We start from the raw sequence: 21,828 nt of genomic DNA, 5'->3' as shown, positions 1-21,828 counted from the left end.
CAAAACTAATGATGCAAATGTAATAAGGAAAAAAAGAGTTTAAAGAGAAAATTTTGTTTTTAAGGAAACATAAGTGCCTTTAATAATATCATATATCTTGATTGTGAAAATAAAATACAGCTTGTAGCAATTCATATTTATACATTTCATTGAAATGAACTTATGACATTTTTGGTCATCAAATTAAATTTGTGCATTAAGTGCTTTGAAACATTAAATAAGGATTCATTTTTTAATCTATAAGCATAGTCCATGATCATTAATGTTACTGAGAAATATTGCTTAAAAATAAGCTCTTTGAGTTGTGTTGTGTTAGTTACAAAACTAGCACTAAAAACAAACCACTAATTTTCTTTATTTTTCTTCTTCTTTCCTGAATATTCTCGCCTCCTCTTTCTATACTGACCACCACCACCTCCTCCCTCACTGCGGCCAGTGAAGCTGGGCATCGGTGGCTCAATCTCTCCTGGACGTCCCCCTCTGTCTGGGACACTGCCCATTAGTACCTGCAGAAACAAATGTTTTGCATAAATTGTTCTTAAAGTGCAAGTTCGCTGACTTTCAACCAGCTTTGTATTGTTACAATGTCGGAGGGGGTATATGTAAATGAACAATGTGTACTCTCTCTGCCTCTGACCTGGACTGAGAATTCATTCATTTTAATTTATCAACAAAAGTCCGCCAGATGACACAAAATGCATAATTCAGACTTTTGACAGCTCCAGGGCTTTTATGAAAACCACAGATTGTACTTTTGCATTTTTGTATCCCCGGCCACGGACAGTCGGATTGACAGAGGGTTACTAACAGAGGGTTACTAACAGAGGGTTACTAACAGAGGGTTACTAACAGAGGGTTACTAACAGAGGGTTACTAACAGAGGGTTACTAACAGAGGGTTACTAACAGAGGGTTACTAACAGAGGGTTACTAACAGAGGGTTACTAACAGAGGGTTACTAACAGAGGGTTACTAACAGAGGGTTACTAACAGAGGGTTACTAACAGAGGGTTGGTTACTAACAGAGGGTTACTAACAGAGGGTTACTAACAGAGGGTTACTAACAGAGGGTTACTAACAGGGCTGTTGTCACTGTAAGACCCGACACACAGACCCATTATACTGTTACACATGCCTTTTCTTTCTCAACTGTTTACGTTCACTTAAAACAAAACTGACTGTGTATACGTGAATACTCGCCAAGACTGCCATTTTGACATTATTTTGTGTGTATTTGACTGTTTAAGCAGCGAAAAATAACTCAATTTAGTTCTGAGAGGCAGCTTTATGTGCACACACTTTGAGTGTGAGCGCAAAATCTGCGGGATTGAGTACAATTATGCACATTATTTCAATGAATCAATGAAAAATGTATATATTAAAATTCAACCCGCCAAAGTGGCTTGTAGGAGTGACTGCATTACATGCCACTGCTGAAATCCAGCCACAATTGGCGGGTGTTAATGTCAAGCCCTGGTTATTAACAAAGCAGATATGGTAAGTTTAGGTTAATGGCCTAGTCCTAACCCGACCCCACACCTAATCCTAAACATAACCATACTGGGGAATGAGGGAGTTACACCAGTATGTGACAGTGTTTTGCTTCACTGTTGGACAGAAGGTACTCCCCGTTCATTTTCTTCCTAATTAACTGATGAAATGGCAGTTTCTGTCAGTTTTTTCCTCTTCCTTTGGCCAAAAACTACAAACACAGAGGTTTTTCAGATTTTTCGTTGCAGTGTTTACCATTATTTGTGCCATTAGCCACTGCCTACAACGCGCTGGATCCTTCACTAGAAACCAAAAATAACTCACTCCCGCTAAACCTTTACTCTTTGAATTCTTGCACACGGCAACAATACAAGTCGACAAGTTTGCTAAGAAGGATTTCCTACTCAAGCAAGGTATTTGACTCTGGTCAAGGCTATCCAATAGGAGAAGACTAGGAGTGGCCTTGGTTAGCTACATGCACAGTAGCATTGATTTAAAAAAACTTTATTGAAAGCCCATTTTGCCAGAGGTGAATTACCCCATTTATATATTTTATTATGTAATTTACCTCACTAAATTTAATGCACTCAATGCTAGAGAGAAAAGTGAATTATTGTTACTATTAGAAGCAAAACTTTGGTGAAGGGCACCTTGTGAACAGCTGTTGAAGGCCCTGCTTTAACTGGCCTAATGCGAGACTCGTCCTCTCTGGTCGCCAACAGCATAGCAATGGAGACGAACGACTCAGGAGAAGGTGAAAAGGGGGCCATGGAAGAAAGCACAGCACTGCGTTCCTTAAAAGAAAAGGGATAATTTGCTTGGTGAAAAAAATATTTCAATACATACTTGAAGGTTTGCAAAAACTAAATCTTAGTACCTTTCCCCTCTCTCCCCAAGCAAAGGATTGTAGTGTGACATAAAAGCGTTTGATAATCATTTGGCGCCGACACTCATAATCCTTACAGAGAGCTCTGTTGATGTCATCAATCTTTTTCTAAGAGTGAAAAACATTATTGTGAAAATATTTGTTATGGAATAGAGTTCTGAAATAGGTCAAATGTAACTTTGTAATACATACCCATTGCTCAGAGTTCAGACTGGTATTCAGTAACGCTTCTGGAAATTCACCTTCTGGAAGTGATGTCAGCCGTGACTCCACCTGAATGAATGAAGCTCGTATTATATTAAAACATTGAAATATCTATGGAAAGAAACTTTTACATTTCAAAAAAGGATTTTTATTGTGGAAAAAGGTTCTTTAGATTATTCAAATGTTTTCCAAACTAAGAAAAAAACCTTTTAAAGTCACCATGAAATCAAAATGGACAATTCTTATTTTTTTATGGAATATTGTCGTATTTTTTAGATAGGATTTATCATGCATATCATTATTTCTTTTTTATTCATGTGCCCTCATAATCTTTAATCAAAATAACTTCCCCTCCCTCTTCTCTTCTCTGATGATGTGTTTATTGGTGCGAGGGCGGGACAACCTGTCACTCACATGAGATCAACCAATAGCAAACAACAACCATCCAATCAATACCTGATGGACAAAATCAAGTCCTGCCCTACTTTTTTTTCTCGTTCGAAAAAGCGTTTCACTCTGATATACGTAATAATAGGGAAGAAAAGTCTTCACAAATTTCATTACATGCCAACTTAAAAGAACTGAAATGGTTCACTGAAATGTTCTTTGGGGATCCTAAAGGGTTAGGCCTAATTCACCCAAAAATGAAAATTCTGTCATTAATTACTCACCCTCATGTCATTCCAAACCAGTAAGAATTTTGTTGATCTTCAAAACACAAATTAAGATATTTTCTGTCCCTCCATTGACAGATACACAACTACCACTTTGAAGCTTCAAAAAGTTCATTGAGAGATCGTAAAACTAATCCATTTGATATGAATTGAGCGGCTTAGTCCAAATTTTCTAAAGAGACTCGATCGCTTTATATGATGAACAGATTTAATTTAGGCTTTTATTCACATTTAAACATTGATCAGTGAACATAAACAGAGGCTCAGCCGTACGTGTTTGACACTCGAGAACAAACCTCATTGGTTCTTGCAGAAGCTCAAACGTGATGCGTAACACGAGAATGAACCTCATTGGTTCTCGCACGTCAAGCGAACATGCTTGAGCTTCTGTTTACAACTGATGTGTGAGTTGATGAATGTTTACATGGGAATAAAGGCTAAATTCAATCTGTTCATCATAGAAAGTGATCGAGTCTCTTCAGAAAATTTGGACTAATCCGCTCAATTCATATGGATTAGTTTTACAATCTCTTTATGAACTTTTTAAATCGTCAAAGTGGTAGTTGCGTAGCTGTCAATGGAGGGACAGAAAGCTCTCAGATTTCATTAAAAAGATCTTCATTTGTGTACCGAAGATGAACGAAAGTCTAACGAGTTTGGATCGACACGAGAGTGAGTAATTAGTGACAGAATTTTGATTATGATTTCACTTTTCTAACTTTAGTTAGTGTGTAATGTTGCTGTTTGAGCACAAACAACATCTGCAAAGTTACAATTCTCAAAGTTCAAAGCAAAAGGAGATATTTTCTTTTAAAGAAATCGTTTTTTAAGGACTACAACAAACGGCTGGTAGAGACTACATGACATTCCTCCAGGGTTAGTGACATCACCAACCCTAAAATTTACATAAACCCCGCCCCCGGAACACGATTTATAGATTATTAAGACAGAATATGCTAATCAATGACTAGAAGATAACTACACATAAGCTACATAAATTCATCAACTAACCATTCAGAAACGTCTTGTTGCATTCTACATGTTGTCACTTCTTCTTGAGTCTCTCCATCATTGTCTGAATCCGGTTTGAACATAAAAGGCTAAAAGTTTTTCATACCACCCCTTTAAGTGAACTAACCTTTTAAAAGGTTTCTTGTGAAAACCCCCATTTGGAACATATATTTTTAAGAGTGTACCAAGTAATTACTAGACATTCAGTGGTGATCTGATTCCTACCTCTGCACAGGCATCACTCATCCGAGAAGATGTTTCTAAGCCAAGAGTCTGGAACAGCTCTGCCAGACCCTTATTTACTTCTTGCCAATTCGTTTTATCCTCTTCCACTTGATTGGTTTCCTGATGCTCATCTTCACTGCCCATAGTAAGACTCTCCCGTTTTCTTTGCTCTTTGCCATTTGTCTCACAATTCTGATCTGCATCTTCTGGATGACTCTCTCTGTACGTCAGCATACGGGCTGCCATCAACTCTGACACCAAATACTCTGTGAATTGATAGAGAAAATGCACTGTAGCTCTTCACAGAAAATCTTAAAAATGCACAAATTGAGAACATCTATCACCTCCCTACCTTACCAGTCACTCTGAACAACAGAAGTGGGCAAAGGTTCTCTGATATAAGAGCATTTTGAGGACAGGACATCTCCTTCAGCATCTCCCTCAACTCCCCGACCAGAACTGCACCACCAACTCTCCGTGCTGAAGCACAGTTACATTTTATGCATAATATCAGCAAAAAAAAAAAAAAAAAGAAGAAAAGGATGGTTAAACAAAGTTGTGCAAAATGTTGTCTTATAGGCAGGGACACGTTTTAATGTTTAATCCCAGGCCTAGAATTAAAGCTAAATTTACATCATTATTAGATTTAAAAGTGCAGGTCTAATCATTTAAATATGATACGTGCAAACCAAACGACTAAAAAACGCAAATGGATGGAAAGCTTGTATAAGACTTGTCTGGGTTGGGTTACCTGGAGCATCGGGAAAACTTTCTCTTAGTTCTGAGACCAACCAGGTGAGCAAAGGGCAAGGCAATTCGTCACATTTGCATTTCTTCAAGCACTCTCTGCTCTTATACCTGTGCAATATAAAAGCAAAATTATTATTATCTTGACAAGAATAATACATTGTTTTTTTTTATGTCGCCGTATTTTTTTTTGTTGCGTTACTCACCCAAGAGCTTTAATTAAAGCGATTGCACCAGTATCTCTCTCCATAGTGTACTTCCTTATTCAGCATTGACGACTGTTATTATAAAACAAGGCAGTAGAAGTCGCTCTCTGCAGATAACCTATTGCTAGACAAAAATAATCGATCGAATTTGATTCAATCGTTCTAATCACTAAACGGACTGATTCCTTTGGTTCTAAACTTATCAACAAGATAAGAAACAGCAAAGATTGGTCTTGCTTATTAGACACACGCGGATCTATCGTCTTGATTGTTTATTTGCTCGCAAAAAAAAAAAAAAAAAAAACGTAAAATATAAAGTATAAAAACAAATACAAGTAGAGACGTCTCTTTTCGTAATAAATAAAAATTATATTTATTAAATATTATAAACATTTAAAGTGCCATTTATTTTGGCACTTATCCCAGTTTATGGTTATTGTAACTGGGACAAAACATAATGTATTTAACTCACAGTTTTAATTTTATATGAGCAAAATTGTATCTACATAAGTTACATTCCTCCCATTCCTTTGTTCTCTGTGAATTACAAAAAGTACTTTAAAAAATATAGTGAAGTCCCAGAATAAAAAGGCTAAGTTTTAGTCCCAGAATAAGAAGGAAATTTGTTGTATTTGACACGTTTACATTGTTTTATATGAATGTGGACCATAGACTGTAACAAAGAAATAAAGACATGAACATTAATGTCGACTTGAAACGGAAGTTTACGGACATGGTTGCGTATGACAAATATGATTGGCTAAACGGGCCTCAGACAGACAGCAGCTTTAGCCAATCAGCTTCAGGGACGGAGCACTCAGACTCTCGCGAGGCGGAGGAAGTGGGCTACCACGGTCACCCTCCATTTTTGATACAATCGTAACGACAATTTGCTTGAGAGGGAAACTGACAGATAAAGGTAAATATTTGGTTTTCTGCAAACACGAGGAAGTATTTATGTTCTGTTTGTGGCTTAAACTGGAATGTGGTGATTTTAGAGTATGCATGTGAGGCTGGTGGATTTTGCGCGCAATTATTTGACTCCATAGTTCGCTAGTTACCACTAATGCTAAGTGTGCGTTAAGTCAATGGCTACGGTAAACCACGTTACTACATTGTTTTGACACTTAAACAAATGGATTTGGTATGTGCATGTTGTTGTGTTTAATGTAATAATGCCTAAACACTAAATACAATTCAGTGAAATTCTATTTTAGCTGCAAAGACCTTTGCCTCTGTTAGCCAGTTAGCTTGCGGGCTAATATTTTAGCGATTGTGAAGATGATCCGCTGAGCGCGTACAGTAACCAATCAATGACTCGGGTTTGTTTACTTTGATCTACAGGCGCACAGTTTGGAATAAACTGCTGTAGGGGTGCATGAACAATGAGCGGGCTTAATGTTAAAAAGCTCAAAGTCAATGAGCTGAAAGAAGAGCTCCAGCGACGAGGCCTGGACACTCGCGGGCTGAAGGCGGATCTGGCGGACAGATTGCAGGCGGCACTGGAGGCCGAGGCAGCGGGCGATGCTCCATCGGGCGAGCAGGAGAAGGACTTCGAGGCTGGCGGGGAGCCTGGAGAGGAGAATGATGATCAGGAGGAAGGTAATACTTGGGTTTATGTTTTGACCTGGCTATGTATGTTCTGAGGCAGTAATCCAGGTTGTTGTTGCAAATGGAGATGTGCTTCACAGAGATTAGGAGAGATTATTATTTATAAGGGACCGCCTGGCAGCGTGTATAACCACCATAGGGGGTTAAGCTTTTGATGTAGGACATCCGACCTTCTGTGAAGTAAAGCAAGCACTGGTTGATATTTTTAAATTTAACATTAGGGGAAGTGTTTCCATTTGTGGAAAAATGAAATTTTACAGCCAGGTCTGGAAAAATCTTGTAGTAAATAATGATTAAATTATTTTAGTAAGAACTTTAAAAAAAAATCATGAATATGAAATGAGAATTTCTCTCTCTGTAATATATATATATATATATATATATATATATATATATACATATTAGTATTAACACTGTAATTACTCTGTAATAAGGACAACTTAAACCTTCCTTTTGGTGAACACATTCTCTTAAAATAATTTAATAATACTTAAATTCCTTGAGTAATTCTGAATGAATACAAAAGTGATGGTACTTTGTTTTGTTAAAGACATTAATGCAACAAAAAAAACTACAAATTTACAACTGTTATTTCTTAGCCTGGAAAAAGTTTTCTGTTAAAAAAAAAGACGACCCATTAAAAAACAGGGGTTTCGTTTTACAAATAACGTGGCAACATTTGGATTCGTGCCAAAGGGAGAGGTAGTCTATGTGAGACCAACACCGTCTCGGTTTCAGTTTCGCTTTAAATGAATTTGTTTTGGCTCTGCGTTTATGTAGCTACTTATATTTTTCAGTCTTGCTCTGTTCTGAATACCATTCAATAAAAAAGTTTAATTAAAAAATGTAAGATTTGTTGTGGAGGGAAAGGAATTAAAACCATCTATAAGCTATGTGTTTATAGTGTTTAAAATGTTTGTAAACATTTCAATTTATTTACCGATATTTTACATTTTTTCTGAATGTAATAATAATATGCAATTTTAAATGTATAGTGGTTGTTTTTTTAACCATGCAGCGAACAATTTAAAAATATTGTTCAAATTGGCTGAAATTACTTTTTAAATTAGTTTAAAGACATTAATGCGACAACATTTTTTAATTCTGCTTAATTTCTGCACAGAAATTGCAGCCAGTGAGAAAGATTTTGGAGAAGAATCCAAGGCACAATTTGATGATGGCAACAGCACAGACCTCTACCAGGGTGGATTTGACGATCAGGGAAATGAGAGTAATGAAGGCAACGAGGACAGCCCCGAGACCCCCATACTCGCTTTGGGAACGAGTGATTATTCATCGGATGCGATGCCGGAACAAATGACAGAGCAGTACTCCTATGAGCAGGATGAATGCCAGGAGCCTGAGGCCAAGAAGCCGTGCCGTGAGGAAGCAGCCGGGAAGCAGCAGGAAGAGATGAAGCAGGAGTGTGAGGAGACTCCTTCACCTGCAGAGCCAGAGGTGGAGCAGAAGTGTGACAAGCCAGCATCACGGCAGATCCCAGAGGGAGACTCCAGTCAACGCAGCCAGCAGGAAGAGTCAGGTTAGTCTTGTCAAGTTTAGAAACCACATGGGGTGAATTCTCTAATAATAGTTGTTTTATTACAAAAATAATGTTTCTTGATTTTTTTTATTATTTTTTTTGCACACTATTAAAGAAATAGTTTGCCCAAAAATGAAAATGTCCTGATTATTTACTCACCCCCAGGCCATCCAAGATGTATATGACTCCGTTCTTCAGTCGTAAAGAAATTAAGGTTTTTGAGGAAAACATTCCACACATTTCTCCATCTAATGCAAGTGAATGGGGATCACCATAGTCCATTTTTAACAGTCCAAAATTAATTTTTAGGCAGATTTAATTAAGTTACGTTGGCACGTCAGGAAGGTCACGCTTGATGTAGGCTGGGGTCGTGTGGATGGAGAAAAATCCTGAAATGTTTTGCTCAAAAGCCTTAATTTCTCCTCTGCTGAAGAAAGAAAGTCATCTAAATTTTGTATGGCCTTGAGGTGAGCAAATAATCAGGAAATGTAAATTTTTTTGGGTGAACTATTCCTTTAACTCAGTGGTTCCCAACCACATTTCTGAAGGACCCTCAACACTGCACATTTTGCATGTGCAGTGTTCGGAGGCCTCCAGTAAAATGGTTGGGAACCACTGCTTTAACTTTCCACACACAGTCCCACTTGATCATGATCATATGTGCTAGTTTAATGTATTTAAATTAAGTCTTTGCCATTCGTGCCGCCAAATTAGGTTCATTGTACAATTCATGTAATTCTTAAAAGTCAGAAGTTGACATTAAATGTGGTCTTAGCATTTTTATTTGATGTAACTTATGATATATTAATTTATTCCAATCTTTTAGAGAGTTACGAAGTGAAGCCCGAGGAGAAGGCCGACGAGGAGAAGGCCGACGGGGACACACCACAGCAGGCTGAGCAGGCTGGTGACTGGGATGCACAGGCTAAATCAGAGGATGATAGATACTCGTCATACAGTCGCAAGAGGTCATATGATGACAGTCGAGGATACGGTTACTATGAGCATCGTGAGGAAAGGAGGTAAGTTATGCCTCCTTGGATGTATTTCGTTATTTTGTATTGCTCATTCTCAGAGTTCTCATTGGTTGTTGTAGGGGACGATCACCACAGCCCCCAGCTGAAGAAGAGGAGGAAGACATTGATGATAAACTTGTGGTTATTGACACCTGTGAGTATAATTAAGGAGAGAATTTATTTGTGACGGAGATGTTCGTATTTGCAGTGCTGTATTTTCATTAGGGATAGCCAATACTGAGCTCTTTTATTCATTCTCATTAAAATTCTCCTCGCAGCGTGTGCACAGTGTTTGTGTCCTTACAAAGAAACACAGACAGCAGAATGGAGATATTCGAGATTAAATCTGTCTCTATGACATAAATGTATCTAATTAATGCAATATTAAACATAAATTCAGTATTTATGTCTGTATAGCTGCATCATTTAAACTAAAACACATTAGTATATAAGTGAAAACATTAACTGTTAAATGATTTATCTATAACCATAGGTTCCCTATTTTATTATAGTAAAACGTCATGTGATTGCTTTACTGCTGCCCTGGAGCAGCTCTAAATGTGTGCTCTGATATTTAATGAAAGATGATAAAAGAAACTGAATGTAACAGAAGCTTCTACGATACATTTTAACTGGCATAATTAAGCATGAAAATTACTATAGGAAATATTGTTTACACTTTATTTTAAGATGTCCTTGTTCCAGTGTAATTATACATTTAAGAACTGAGTAATATTGAATGACAATATGTACTTACTAATGGGTTAAGATTACAATTAGGGTTTGGTTCATGTTTTTTTGCCAACTAATAGGATTCAAATTCTTTTGGTTTCTCTTCCCAACATAAAAAAAAAAAAAAGACAAATGGAATAAAAATACCTGTACCAGTATCATCAACGGCCAAAAATGAAAGAATCGGTATCATACTCGTTCTGGAAAACAAGTGGTATCGGAACATCCCTAATTTCTGTGGTTCCTGGACACAAGATTTATTTTAAATGTGGTTGATAGTTTCGTTAATATCACAGAATAGTACATTACAGAATGTCTTCTGGTTTGTTTGTCTCCAGATAACTGTGACCTGCATTTCAAAGTGGCTCGTGACAGATACAGTGGTTACCCTCTGACCATTGAGGGTTTTGCCTTCCTGTGGTCAGGTGCTCGAGCCACTTACGGTGTTACCAAAGGACGTGTGTGCTTTGAAATGAAGGTAACAAAGATGCTATTTAATACGAGTGTTGTAAACCAGTGCCATGTTTGATTGTCTTAGAGATACTGATCTCTCCTGTCCTTTCCTTTGTTTAGATAAATGAGGAAATTTCAGTAAAGCACCTTCCTAGCTCTGAGCCTGACCCTCATGTGGTGAGAATCGGATGGTCCCTGGACTCATGCAACACTCAACTCGGTAAATGACCATACTTCAAGGCATTTCTGACACCTAATGCCTTTTTCTTTAGTGAAATGGATCAAACAGGGCTAGATTTTCCTGGAAAGTGTGGGGTTTATGTTTTGTGTTGTGTTAACGTTGCAGTTGAACTAATTTATTAATTATAACTTATTTATATTATAGGTGAAGAACCCTTCTCTTTTGGCTATGGAGGAACTGGCAAGAAATCCTCCAACTGTAAATTTGAAGACTATGGGGAAAAGTTCAGTGAAAATGATATCATTGGCTGCTATATTGTAATTGTTTTTCTCTTATTTTTTTATATTACATTAAACAGCGCATCTTAATAAGGTCTCAGACATTGTATTATTAACCTTATTTCTTTTCTTTTTCCCACTCGGATTGCCTTTCATAGGACTTTGAAAGCGGTGAGGAAGTAGAGATGGCATTCTCCAAGAATGGCAAGTCGCTGGGCCCGTGTTTCAGTGTCACTCGAGAGGAACTGGCCGGACGTGCTCTTTTCCCACATGTATTGGTGAAGAACTGTGCCATAGAATTCAACTTTGGACAGAGAGAGGAGCCCTTCTTCCCCAAGCCAGAAGGCTTCACCTTCATTCAGGATCTTGACCTGGACGACCGAGTCAGAGGGACACTGGGACCGGCCAATAAAACTGAATGCGAGGTTTGAATTGACAGTTAACATTTGAGATAAATATTCATTACTTATAGCAGTCTCATCAAAGATTTTATAATGACATTTTTTTATTTATTATTATTTGCAGCTGTGGCTAAAATTTATACAACTATAAATTCATAAACATTTGCTGGAAAATTATGCCATAATCTGATATGTTTCAAAATGTCTACCTATTGTGTTGTCGAAAGACTGCACAGTTAATTCTTGAGTCAAGACTTCATCTACAGTATATATTACCAGCTATATAATGATGGCATTATTACACATTGCTTAATACATAACAGAAAAACAAATGTTTATGTTTGCAAGGCGTACAAAGACATGTATAGTCATGGCCAGAAGTATTGGTAGTAGACATTGTTTCGCATAGTTTGCTGCTTCAGTGTTTGTAGATAAGTTTTGTCACGTTTCTATGGTATACTGGAAAACAATGGTAAGCATTTCATAAGTTTTAAAGGCTTTTATTGGCAAATATATTCAAAGAGTAATTATTTGCAGTGTTGACCCTTCATAACCTCTAAATATTAAAATATGACAAGAAGAATAACACGAAAAAGAAACAACTAAAAGGAATAGCTGCATGAGGTGAAGCCAAAGAGTGAATGAACACCAATAAACTGAAACCCGTCCTATATGACGTGACCTATTTGAGATTAATCGGAGATCCTAGATACACAACATAAACGTAAAATTATAACTTTCAGTTTCGTGCTAGCCAGAAAGTGTCACTCCCGTTGTTGATGCACTCTTCCCGTAACAATGCGCTGAAACACGGGCAACTGAAGCACAAAGAACAACATTCTTTAGTGTTTTCTCATTATAATGTTATGTATGGCGGATTGGCGCTGCTTATCCATCTTGCACTTAACTGTATTTTCATTTACTTTATCAAGTGTTTCCAGACAACCCTCTGCTTTTTCTGAGCCATAACGAAAAAGTATTTTAATCAAAAACATAGGCCTACTGTTGAACGAAAAAAATAACACTGCTGAATTATTTATAATATCAATGTTTTTTGAAAAAAATAAACCCATAAAAGGGATATGTCTCAAATTATCCAATCATAGTCAATAATGTTTGGCAGGGCCGTTTGAGCCGAGACTGAAGAGAATGAACACCAGACTCTCACAAAGAATTATAACATTCTATTACAATAGTGATCTCATTATAATGTTATGTATATGGCAGATTGGTCCTGCACATCTTGTTCTTGACTATTTTCATAAAGTGATTCCAGGCATCATTGCGTCACATCATCACCGTCACGTCCGGGTACTTGCGTACTCTTGCACATCCCTAGTTGATAGAAATAGTGAAATTATGTTTGCTGGGGATTTTGAGGCAGGGCCAAAAAACAGTGAAATGTGGGTTTTTGTAATAGTTCTTGGCCAATTAAGCTTTTTGCAATATTTAAAATGCATCTGATCACTCTGCACAATAATCTACTAACAATGTGAATCAACAACTGAAGCAGCAAACTTTGCGAAACAAAATTTGCCACTGCCAAAACTTTTGGCCACAACTACTATTACGTGATCAGTGGACAGAAGATGTTTGTGATACCTGGTTTGTAAAATGTTGCCTCAACATTTTCTTCTTAGATCCTGATGATGGTTGGTCTTCCTGGTAGTGGAAAAACCACCTGGGCCATAAAATATGCAGGAGAGAACCCAGACAAGAAGTACAACATCCTGGGCACAAATGCTATCATGGATAAGATGAAGGTATGGCTGTTGGATGTAATCTGTTAATATAGCAACTGTGCATTGTAAAGCCATGCTTCTCCTGCCATACACGTTCAGACAGAAATCTTTGCCTGTTGATCTTGTGTTTTAAAAACCAAGGATGGGCATTAACTCGAGGTCTGTTGTCCTTCAGTGTTCAACATAATCAAACACACCTGCTTGTAAATTTCTAGTAATCCACAATGCCTTAACTAGATGGTTTTATCAAGGTTGGAGCTAAACTCTGCAGGACCATGAGGGCTAGAGTTGCCCAACCTTGGTTAAGAACAATAACTCAAAGTTGTTCAGGCCATCCACCAAAATATGTAGTTCCTCCAATTCCTGAAGTCTATTTTGTCGTTTACATCAGGTCATGGGACTCCGTCGGCAGCGCAACTATGCCGGACGCTGGGACGTACTTATTCAGCAGGCCACGCAGTGTCTCAACAGGCTCATCCAGATTGCTGCCCGCAAGAAGCGCAACTACATCCTGGACCAGGTACTGCCATACTTGCCTGCCTCTGTGTTATTCTCAAAGCTAAAGCTCTTCCCTTCCTTCTCAACCCTCCTCCCCAAAAACTACCCCACATCCACTGCTACACATGTTCATTAATGCACTTTTGATCTCTCTGTAGCTTAGTCCAAAGCATTGGTTAGCCTATTGTGCTCCTGAAGACTTGTTTTATCCAGTCCTTATTTCTTTGTCCTGAACATGTTGCTGAATTATGATTTGTTTTGTTTCGCTTTTACACGTTAAAAACGAGCAGTGAAAGAATGCAGTATAGTATGTTGTCACAATGAATATTTTTGACTTTATGTATTGCCTTGTTGTAAAGAAATCTTGCCACACTGTACAAGTAGTCCATGACATTAGTAAGATGTTGAAAAACAAGTAATCACTGCCTGGTGAGTAAGAAAACACCTTCTGTTGCTATGGTAACTGTAAAGAAAACGAGAACTTTTCATTAGATAAACTTGGAACTTTACTTGAATGTTGTTTTTAAAAATGAATGGCAGGTAAGTGGAAAAACTAACCGGCTTGAAGTTTACAGGTAGACAGTTCCAGTGGTTGTAAGGTAGGTAAGGTCAAAGGACATGCTAATGGGTCCTTTAGGAGTCTGTGAGTATGCACAGGTTGGTACTAAATGTTTGTCCGTGTCGGGCATTCTGGTCTTTTCAACGGATGAGTAAAGGTAAGTGAAGGGGACCCAGGCAGTGCATGTGTTTGAAATACAAGAAGTGAGGGTTATTTACATTCCTCAGAAATTTAAGATGATTTCCTTGTAGACAGGACAACATGTACCAGCAGATGATGTCAAAATCTCTGTCGTTGATGTTTAGAAATCATTGATGTAATTACATTAAGAGCATGACTGTGTTTTGTTAGTTTAAGAGGAAACAGTAGACCGCAGTCTTAAGCTGTCAAATGAGAATTTAACTTCATGTAAATTCATGTAACTTGGATCTTTTATTGTATAGTAAGAAACGGACAGACCAGTTGTTTGTAACAAGCTGCTCATAAGAGAGCGGCTTCTGTTAAACGCGCTAGCGTGAGGGAAGCAGAAAGGGTCCCCTATACATTGTCAGTCATTCATAAACTCTCATGTGTCGGCTCAGTTCACGGTAAGTCAGTTGGGGTTGTGAGAGACAACCGCTAGTCATTCCAGAGCAGTAACTATAGACATGAAAAAAAACTCTCTCACTTTCATCGTTGCAGGAATCCAATTCCCCTCCTATGGAACGCAAAGCCGTAACAAAAGCAAATAATGAACAGCTTCTACTTCTTTCTTGTCACCATTGCTAGACAAATGTATATGGATCAGCCCAGAGACGAAAAATGCGTCCTTTTGAAGGTTTTCAACGCAAGGCTATTGTAATTTGTCCCACGGATGAGGATTTAAAAGAGCGAACGTTAAAGCGAACTGATGAGGAAGGGAAGGATGTTCCCGATCATGCTGTGTTAGAAATGAAAGGTAGGAATGCCATGGATAACCAAAACAAATGTTCAAAACTACACACCAGATCTGCTTTTGCTGTTTGTTTTTTTTTTTTCTTTTTTTTTTTCTTTTTTTTTAAGACTTGGAAGAACCCACCCGTCCCTCCTTCTGTTAAACCTTTTTGCCAGATAAAAGAGCTCCTCTCACCTTTTTTTTCATCTCTTCCTGCCCTGTTAACCACATTTTATTGCATTGTCTCTCATGCCATTCGTCACCACTGCAAACCAGCTCAGATAATCAGGATTGAGGAACAGAATTGCTGCAATTGGCTCAGGCTCTCCAATTCACTTCAGCAACTGAGCAGTTTGTATTGGCAGTAGGCTACTATTAAATGTTAAATAAATTATTGGACAGATGCCCTTGGCTAGTTCCTACTTATTTTCCCTGGACACCTTTTATCATAACACTCTTTTTCTGGCAACTGTTTTTAGTTTAATTTCATTCCCCTATGGCCCCCTACATTGTCCTCATATTCCTACTCTCGGACAAGGGTTTTCTTACACAGCTAAGGCAACGTTTGTCCTAGAGCATGTTACCTTTATCACCACATGATCCAGTTCTCTCTCTTTTACTCTCTTTGTCTCCTTGTTCTGTCCCCTCCCCTGTATTTTTGCTGTCACCATTGTATGGTGCTGATTATGATTCTCTTTGTCTTTTGCCTGCACGGCTATTCTGTCCCTCATTGCATGCCTCTGCTCCCGCAGCAAACTATGTTCTGCCCGACGCTGGCGAGTTCCTGGACGAGGTGCGATTCATAGAGCTTCAGCGGGAAGAAGCCGACACCCTCATCAAGCAGTACAACGAAGAAGGCCGTAAAGCAGGCCCTCCCCCGGAGAAGCGCTTTGATAACCGCCAGGGTGGTTTCCGCGGCCGCAGCAACTTCCAGCGCTATGACAATCGTAGTGGACCTCAGGGTGGTAGAGGAGGTGGCTACCAGAACCGAGGCGGCTCCGGAGGTGGAGGCTTCCGAGGAGGTAAGAGTGACGAATTTGTTAGTTCTGTGTGTTTCAAGTTTATGGTTAGTAAATGAAAGAAAATAATACTTGTATTCATCAAGAACACATATTAACAAAAGTTATAATGTTGCAAACAATATAGGGGTGGGGGGGGAGATCGATTCTTAGATGCATCGCGATGCGGATGTGGACGATTCTGAATCGAATCACAAATGTCAAAAATAAAATGTCTAAATGTTAATTGATAACGTAATGTTGACGGAACGCAAAAGGCGCCTGGACAGTCTGTGGTTGAGAGACGCGTGATGGTTGAGAAATTCGTCTGGCACCCTCTGCGTTAAAATCTAGCGTAACTTTGGCTTTATGAAGTTGAACGGAAAAAGGACCTGGACAAGAGCCACACTTTATGCAAGTAGGGCTTCAGACTGCGACCCAATGTACGACAACAGGTCGCACTGATGTGACCACCACGTTGTCCAACTGATAAGAGGTTTACTCGTGGGCCGATCTCAATCACGCGACACTGTTATTACACAGTGCTGGGTGATCCAGTGAGAAAGCGTTTGAATTCACCGTAGAATTAATAATATCACAGCGAGATCTAATTGGAAGCATTTAAATTCGGTGTAGAATTCTGTTATAAACCACACATCAGATCAGAAAGTGCTGACGTGGAAACCAGGACAACCTTAAAAGCTTTCACCCAACTCAGAAAAGGCAAAGCGAATTACAAACTCTATCGCAACATTTATTGCCAAATTATTTCCGTTTGTTTAATTAATAAAATATATTGGAAGTAAATTAATTATGGATCATTACAAATAATCTGTATAGAAAAAAAGATGCATCGATAATCGTTTTATCATCGCATCGCATCCCTCTGAAGGTGCCTAGAGATTCCCAGCCCTAAAACAATATCTATTTCAAATAAATGCTTTTTAAATAGAAAAACAAATGTTCTTTTAATAGAAACAATAGAATCCTGAACGAATGTATCACTGTTTCCAAAAAATATTAAGCAGCACAACTGTTTTCAACATTGATAATAAGAAATGTTTCTAGAGCAGTAAATCAGCATATTAGAATGATTTCTGAAGGATCATGTGACACTGAAGACTGGAGTAATGATGCTGAAAAATCACAGGAATAAATTACTTTAAAATAGAAAACTGTTATTGTGAAATATTATTACAGTAAATGTTAGTGCTTTTAATCTATGTTTGGTCAAATAAACAAACACTTTGTGAACAAAAGAATCTTCTTTCAAAAATATTATATACAGGGTTCGTACAAGGTGCTAAAAGTACTTTTTGAAATTTAAGTCCTGGAAAATCCTTGAAAACAGCCATATTTACGAAGAGGTACTTCAAAAGTGCTTGACTTATTTAAATACAATATATATGAAACTTCATTTTTTCGAAAAAGCACAAATGCAATCTTTTAGCGCAGAATGAACACTGCAGCCCATCTGATAAACCCCCATCAGACCTTTTCTCGATAGGTACAGCAACATTATTATATAAAATATTATTTATTGAACAATAATAGATTATAAGCTTTGTATTAAATGTATATTATTTAATAAGTTGTATTTTGGATGCCTTATATCTCTAATTTGAGTAAAAAAAAAAAAACTTAAGATATTGTTTGATGAGTGCGATCTCTGGTTGTAGTCTTTGAAAACCAAAAAAGTAGTGCTTTGAAAGTCCTGGAATTTCTTTTGACCATATCTGTACGACCCCTGTATATATTACTGACCCCAAAGTTTAGTGCGGTCATCATGTTTATACAATTATTACAGCTATTACACTGGAATACTTGATTCTGATTGGTCAGCCGTGGCATTCAGAGGTGTGATATTTCCTAATATTGATTTGCCATCATCAATGGCAACAGTGTATATCAGTTCTCTCATCTGGTTAACTGAAACCAGTGCTACTTTCATGTCCCTCAAATCACACCATAAACTCACGTTTTTGTTTCATACAATACAACTGCCATTTTAGATCTCTGTTGTGGATTATATTTAAAACGATTTTGGAGAACTTTAGTATTAATAATACTGATATTGTAAGGGACTGTTGTTTCTTAGCGAAAGTTTTAAGAGAATGTACAGGCAAAATCATAAAGTAATTTCCAAATCAATGGTTCTTGCCCACGTATTGCGCAGCCGTGTAACAAACAGGGTAATGTGCGTTCAGCCGGCGTTATCGCAAAGAAACCCCTTCAAGGTTATCCTGATCATATCCTGGTCTAGGAGTATTTTGCGATTATTGACCAGCCCTACTATACAGTTATTCCTTACTTATTGTTCTGCATTGCTGGCTAGATACTGCCTACAAGAACTAGATGTTCATAATCACTCAACTTATTGATTAGGATACAACCGTGGAGGCTACAGCCAGAATCGCTGGGGATCTAACTACAGGGATGGAGGCTCAGGAGGCCGTGGTGGTGGTGGTGGTGGTGCTGGTGGTGGTGGATACAACCGCAACCAGCAGTCTGGAAGCAGTTACAACCACAACCGCCAGGGCTCCTACAACAAGAGTAGCTCTGCAGCAAGTGGAGGCTACAACCAATCACAGGTACTAGGACAGGGCTTGCATTACCCAAGATTCATTTTAGGAATCCAGCAGGACTTGTAGTTATTATTTTCTCTCTTTTCTGTAGCCTCAGTCTTATAGTCAAAGCTACAGCCAGCCCTACAACCAGAGCAACTATAGCCAAGGGTACAACTATGGCAACTACAGTCAGTACCCAGGATACAGTAGTCAGAGCTACAGTCAAACTCCAGCGCCCACACAACAGACCTACAACCAGCAGCAGCAGAGCTACAATCAGCAGTACCAGCAGGTGAGACTGTCAGTGATAGAAACTGCATACAGGCACTAGGGGGCAGACATTCACTTCTACATTAATGGGAAATCAGAATTGATTTCCAGGGGCATTTTTACCTCTGCATGAGCAATTTTTATGAATACTTTATTAAATGCATCTGTGTTGTCTTATGTCAAATACTGTAATTTAATGAATTACTTCAATCAGAATACTAAAACAAAACTTTATCAACATCAACAGAAGCCATCTTTACACAGCAAAGATGGAGCAGAAGCTGCAACTGATATGGCATGTTTATTTACACAGACTGTTTAATACTGTTCATGTATTTACACTGCAAATGCCTAAATAAAATAGTCTATATATAAATTATAAAAATGTAAAAAAATGTATTACATAAATGAATATAGTCAGTTCTAATTGATATTGTTGATTAATTGAATAGATGATGTTTTTGCATTTTGGTAAACGGCAGGTCATAGTCTTGTAGGCTACTGACAAAATCTAAGAACCATTTATGAATTAGTTTTGTAGAAATGAGAAAATCAAGACTTCATATTGGTTGTTTTTGTAGCTTGAAGCACAAAACTATTAATCAAACAGAATAAATTAAAAACAGAAAGCGAGCAACATAAAATTCCCTATCTCTGAAGTGGTCCATGCCTTCAGTCTAGAGCAAGTTTAAACTCTTATTACAGTAGGTGAAGTTGTCGCACTACAAAGTGAACCTCTTACTTGCAGAATTCAGCTGCTGAGAGCACACACTGATCAAAACCTTTTCAGCGGTGACTAATCTAAACGCCTCTGACTGACAATTGCATTCATAGCTCAACAGAAACGTTTGTGATTGGTTATAATGCTCAATGCTGCCAAAACATGTTGCCATAAAAAGAAATCTGATGCAACATGAGCAGATCTAAATGTAACACCACAGTTGACACTTTTCATTCATTTTCACATTTCTCTTCAATCTCAACAGCCATAAAAAGATTTAGTATATTTGTGCTTGGGCATTTTTTCTTAAATTTGGTGGGCATTTTTGTTTATTTTGGTGCAGTTTTTGACTTCCCTGTTCATTTCTGCCCTTCAAGGCACTGTTTAGTATTGTGTTGTTGATGCATGCATTTTTATACATTGTATTACTTCCCTCAGTACGCTCAGCAGTGGCAGCAGTACTACCAGAACCAGAGCCAGTGGAACCAGTACTACAACCAATACGGCAATTACGGCAACTACCAGCAGGGCGCCCAAGGCAGCCAGGGTGCTCAGGGAACACAGTAGTAGCATCGCAGCCGCTTCAGACGGCCCATTCCCTAAGCAGCATTCCTCATGCCTTTTTTGTGATCCCTCCCAGTCTTTCCCCTTTTTTTCCCCTGCTCTCTGTAAAAGTTTATTCTCTCCCTATTTATGCCAACCTTAAAGGTAGCCACATTTCTGTGGCCCTCCATTGCTCTTTTTGAGTTTTGGTAGCAAGTATCCCTTTTTAGATCTTCTATCTACTTAATATTTGTTTACATGCTTGATCTTTTTTTTCTTTTTTCTCTGTGTACTTGTAGATGAGAGATTTGACTTTTGAATTTAGTAATGTGTGGTTTAGTCCGCTCCAAAAAGCTCACACACTATGATGTGCTTGAATGTTTCAAAATAGAGCAGGAGAAATTTATCGAGGAAGCTCTGCACGCTTAGATTTACATCTGATGTATAGAGAGAGAGAGAGAGAGAGAGGCAGGGTGTTTCTGTGTTCCAATAGTTTTACCACTGATTTTATTTTATTTTTTATCTTGTATGATTAAAGAACCACATTTTGCAGTAGATGGTTATGGGTATTGTTCTGTATGATCATATGCCTGTATGTACACATTGATGTAAGACCATGTAACACTTTTGTCTAGATACATCATAATGGAAATTTTAATAACCTAAATCTTGGAATAACAATTTTCTGATGTCTCAAACCTGTGAAGGTTATCATTTTCCTTTTTATATAGCATTTTTAAAATGACTGATTGGTCTGATGCACATCTACTCCCATGTTGCAAATTAGTAATGATCCAAAATAGTTCCTTGTGTGGATATGTTTTTACCTTGTCTTGTCTGTAAAGCAGTATCTACATATGGTTTTGTGTAAAATCAAAATGCATTATTTTGTATTTGAGAATATAATCAGAAGAACCATCCTGTGTTCTGTGTTTTTGTATAAATTAAGAATATGTGAAAGCTAAAACAACCCTCAATCTGTCTGAAACCCAGCTTTAAATGTGGAATGATAGTTTAAAAAAAAAAAAAAATTCATTAATGAGGTGGTATAATGCCTTTTTCACAAGACGTAAAATAAATCTCTGATGTCCCCAGAGTGTGTATGTGAAGTTTTAGCTCAAAATACCCCACAGATAATTTTATATAGCATTTTAAAGTTGCCACTTTTTGAGGGTGAGCAAAAATGCACCGTTTTTGTGTCTGTCCCTTTAAATGCAAATGAGCTGCTACAGGCACAGAGGGCGGAGCTTCAAGAGCTTGTGTCCTTTTACCTCACACACATGCACTGAAAATGTCGAAAACTTACTTTTATGTTCAAACCGGAGTCAGAAAGCTGGAGAGACTCAAGAAAAAGTGACAACA

At 38.0% G+C, this 21,828-nt stretch overlaps 2 protein-coding genes across 2 annotated transcripts; one reads left to right on the top strand and one right to left on the bottom strand.

Annotated features, from left to right (window-relative positions):
* Positions 1-51: 51 nt before the first annotated feature.
* On the bottom strand, positions 52-5,538 carry LOC309499474 (protein FAM98B). The gene is made up of 8 exons (XM_082170731.1): positions 5,444-5,538; positions 5,242-5,348; positions 4,848-4,970; positions 4,491-4,756; positions 2,569-2,649; positions 2,368-2,484; positions 2,141-2,284; positions 52-506 (listed from the first exon to the last, which is right to left on the bottom strand). The coding sequence occupies exons 1-8, from the start codon at positions 5,485-5,487 to the stop codon at positions 345-347; spliced, it is 1,044 nt and encodes a 347-aa protein (XP_082026857.1). The 5' UTR covers positions 5,488-5,538; the 3' UTR covers positions 52-344.
* A 677-nt stretch (positions 5,539-6,215) lies between these two features.
* Positions 6,216-21,384, top strand: hnrnpul1l (heterogeneous nuclear ribonucleoprotein U-like 1 like). Its single transcript, XM_082170718.1, has 16 exons — positions 6,216-6,362; positions 6,788-7,045; positions 8,178-8,594; positions 9,421-9,616; positions 9,691-9,764; positions 10,681-10,820; positions 10,916-11,015; positions 11,181-11,293; positions 11,413-11,679; positions 13,296-13,418; positions 13,789-13,917; positions 15,223-15,391; positions 16,120-16,389; positions 18,751-18,956; positions 19,042-19,224; positions 20,362-21,384. The coding sequence occupies exons 2-16, from the start codon at positions 6,829-6,831 to the stop codon at positions 20,488-20,490; spliced, it is 2,733 nt and encodes a 910-aa protein (XP_082026844.1). The 5' UTR covers positions 6,216-6,362; positions 6,788-6,828; the 3' UTR covers positions 20,491-21,384.
* The last annotated feature ends 444 nt before the right edge of the window (positions 21,385-21,828 follow it).

This window comes from Leuciscus leuciscus, assembly GCF_965113295.1.
Source record: "Leuciscus leuciscus genome assembly, chromosome: 5".
NCBI lineage: Eukaryota > Metazoa > Chordata > Actinopteri > Cypriniformes > Leuciscidae > Leuciscus > Leuciscus leuciscus.
Note: the sequence above shows the minus strand (reverse complement) of the source record. Positions and strands in the feature narration are given on the sequence as shown.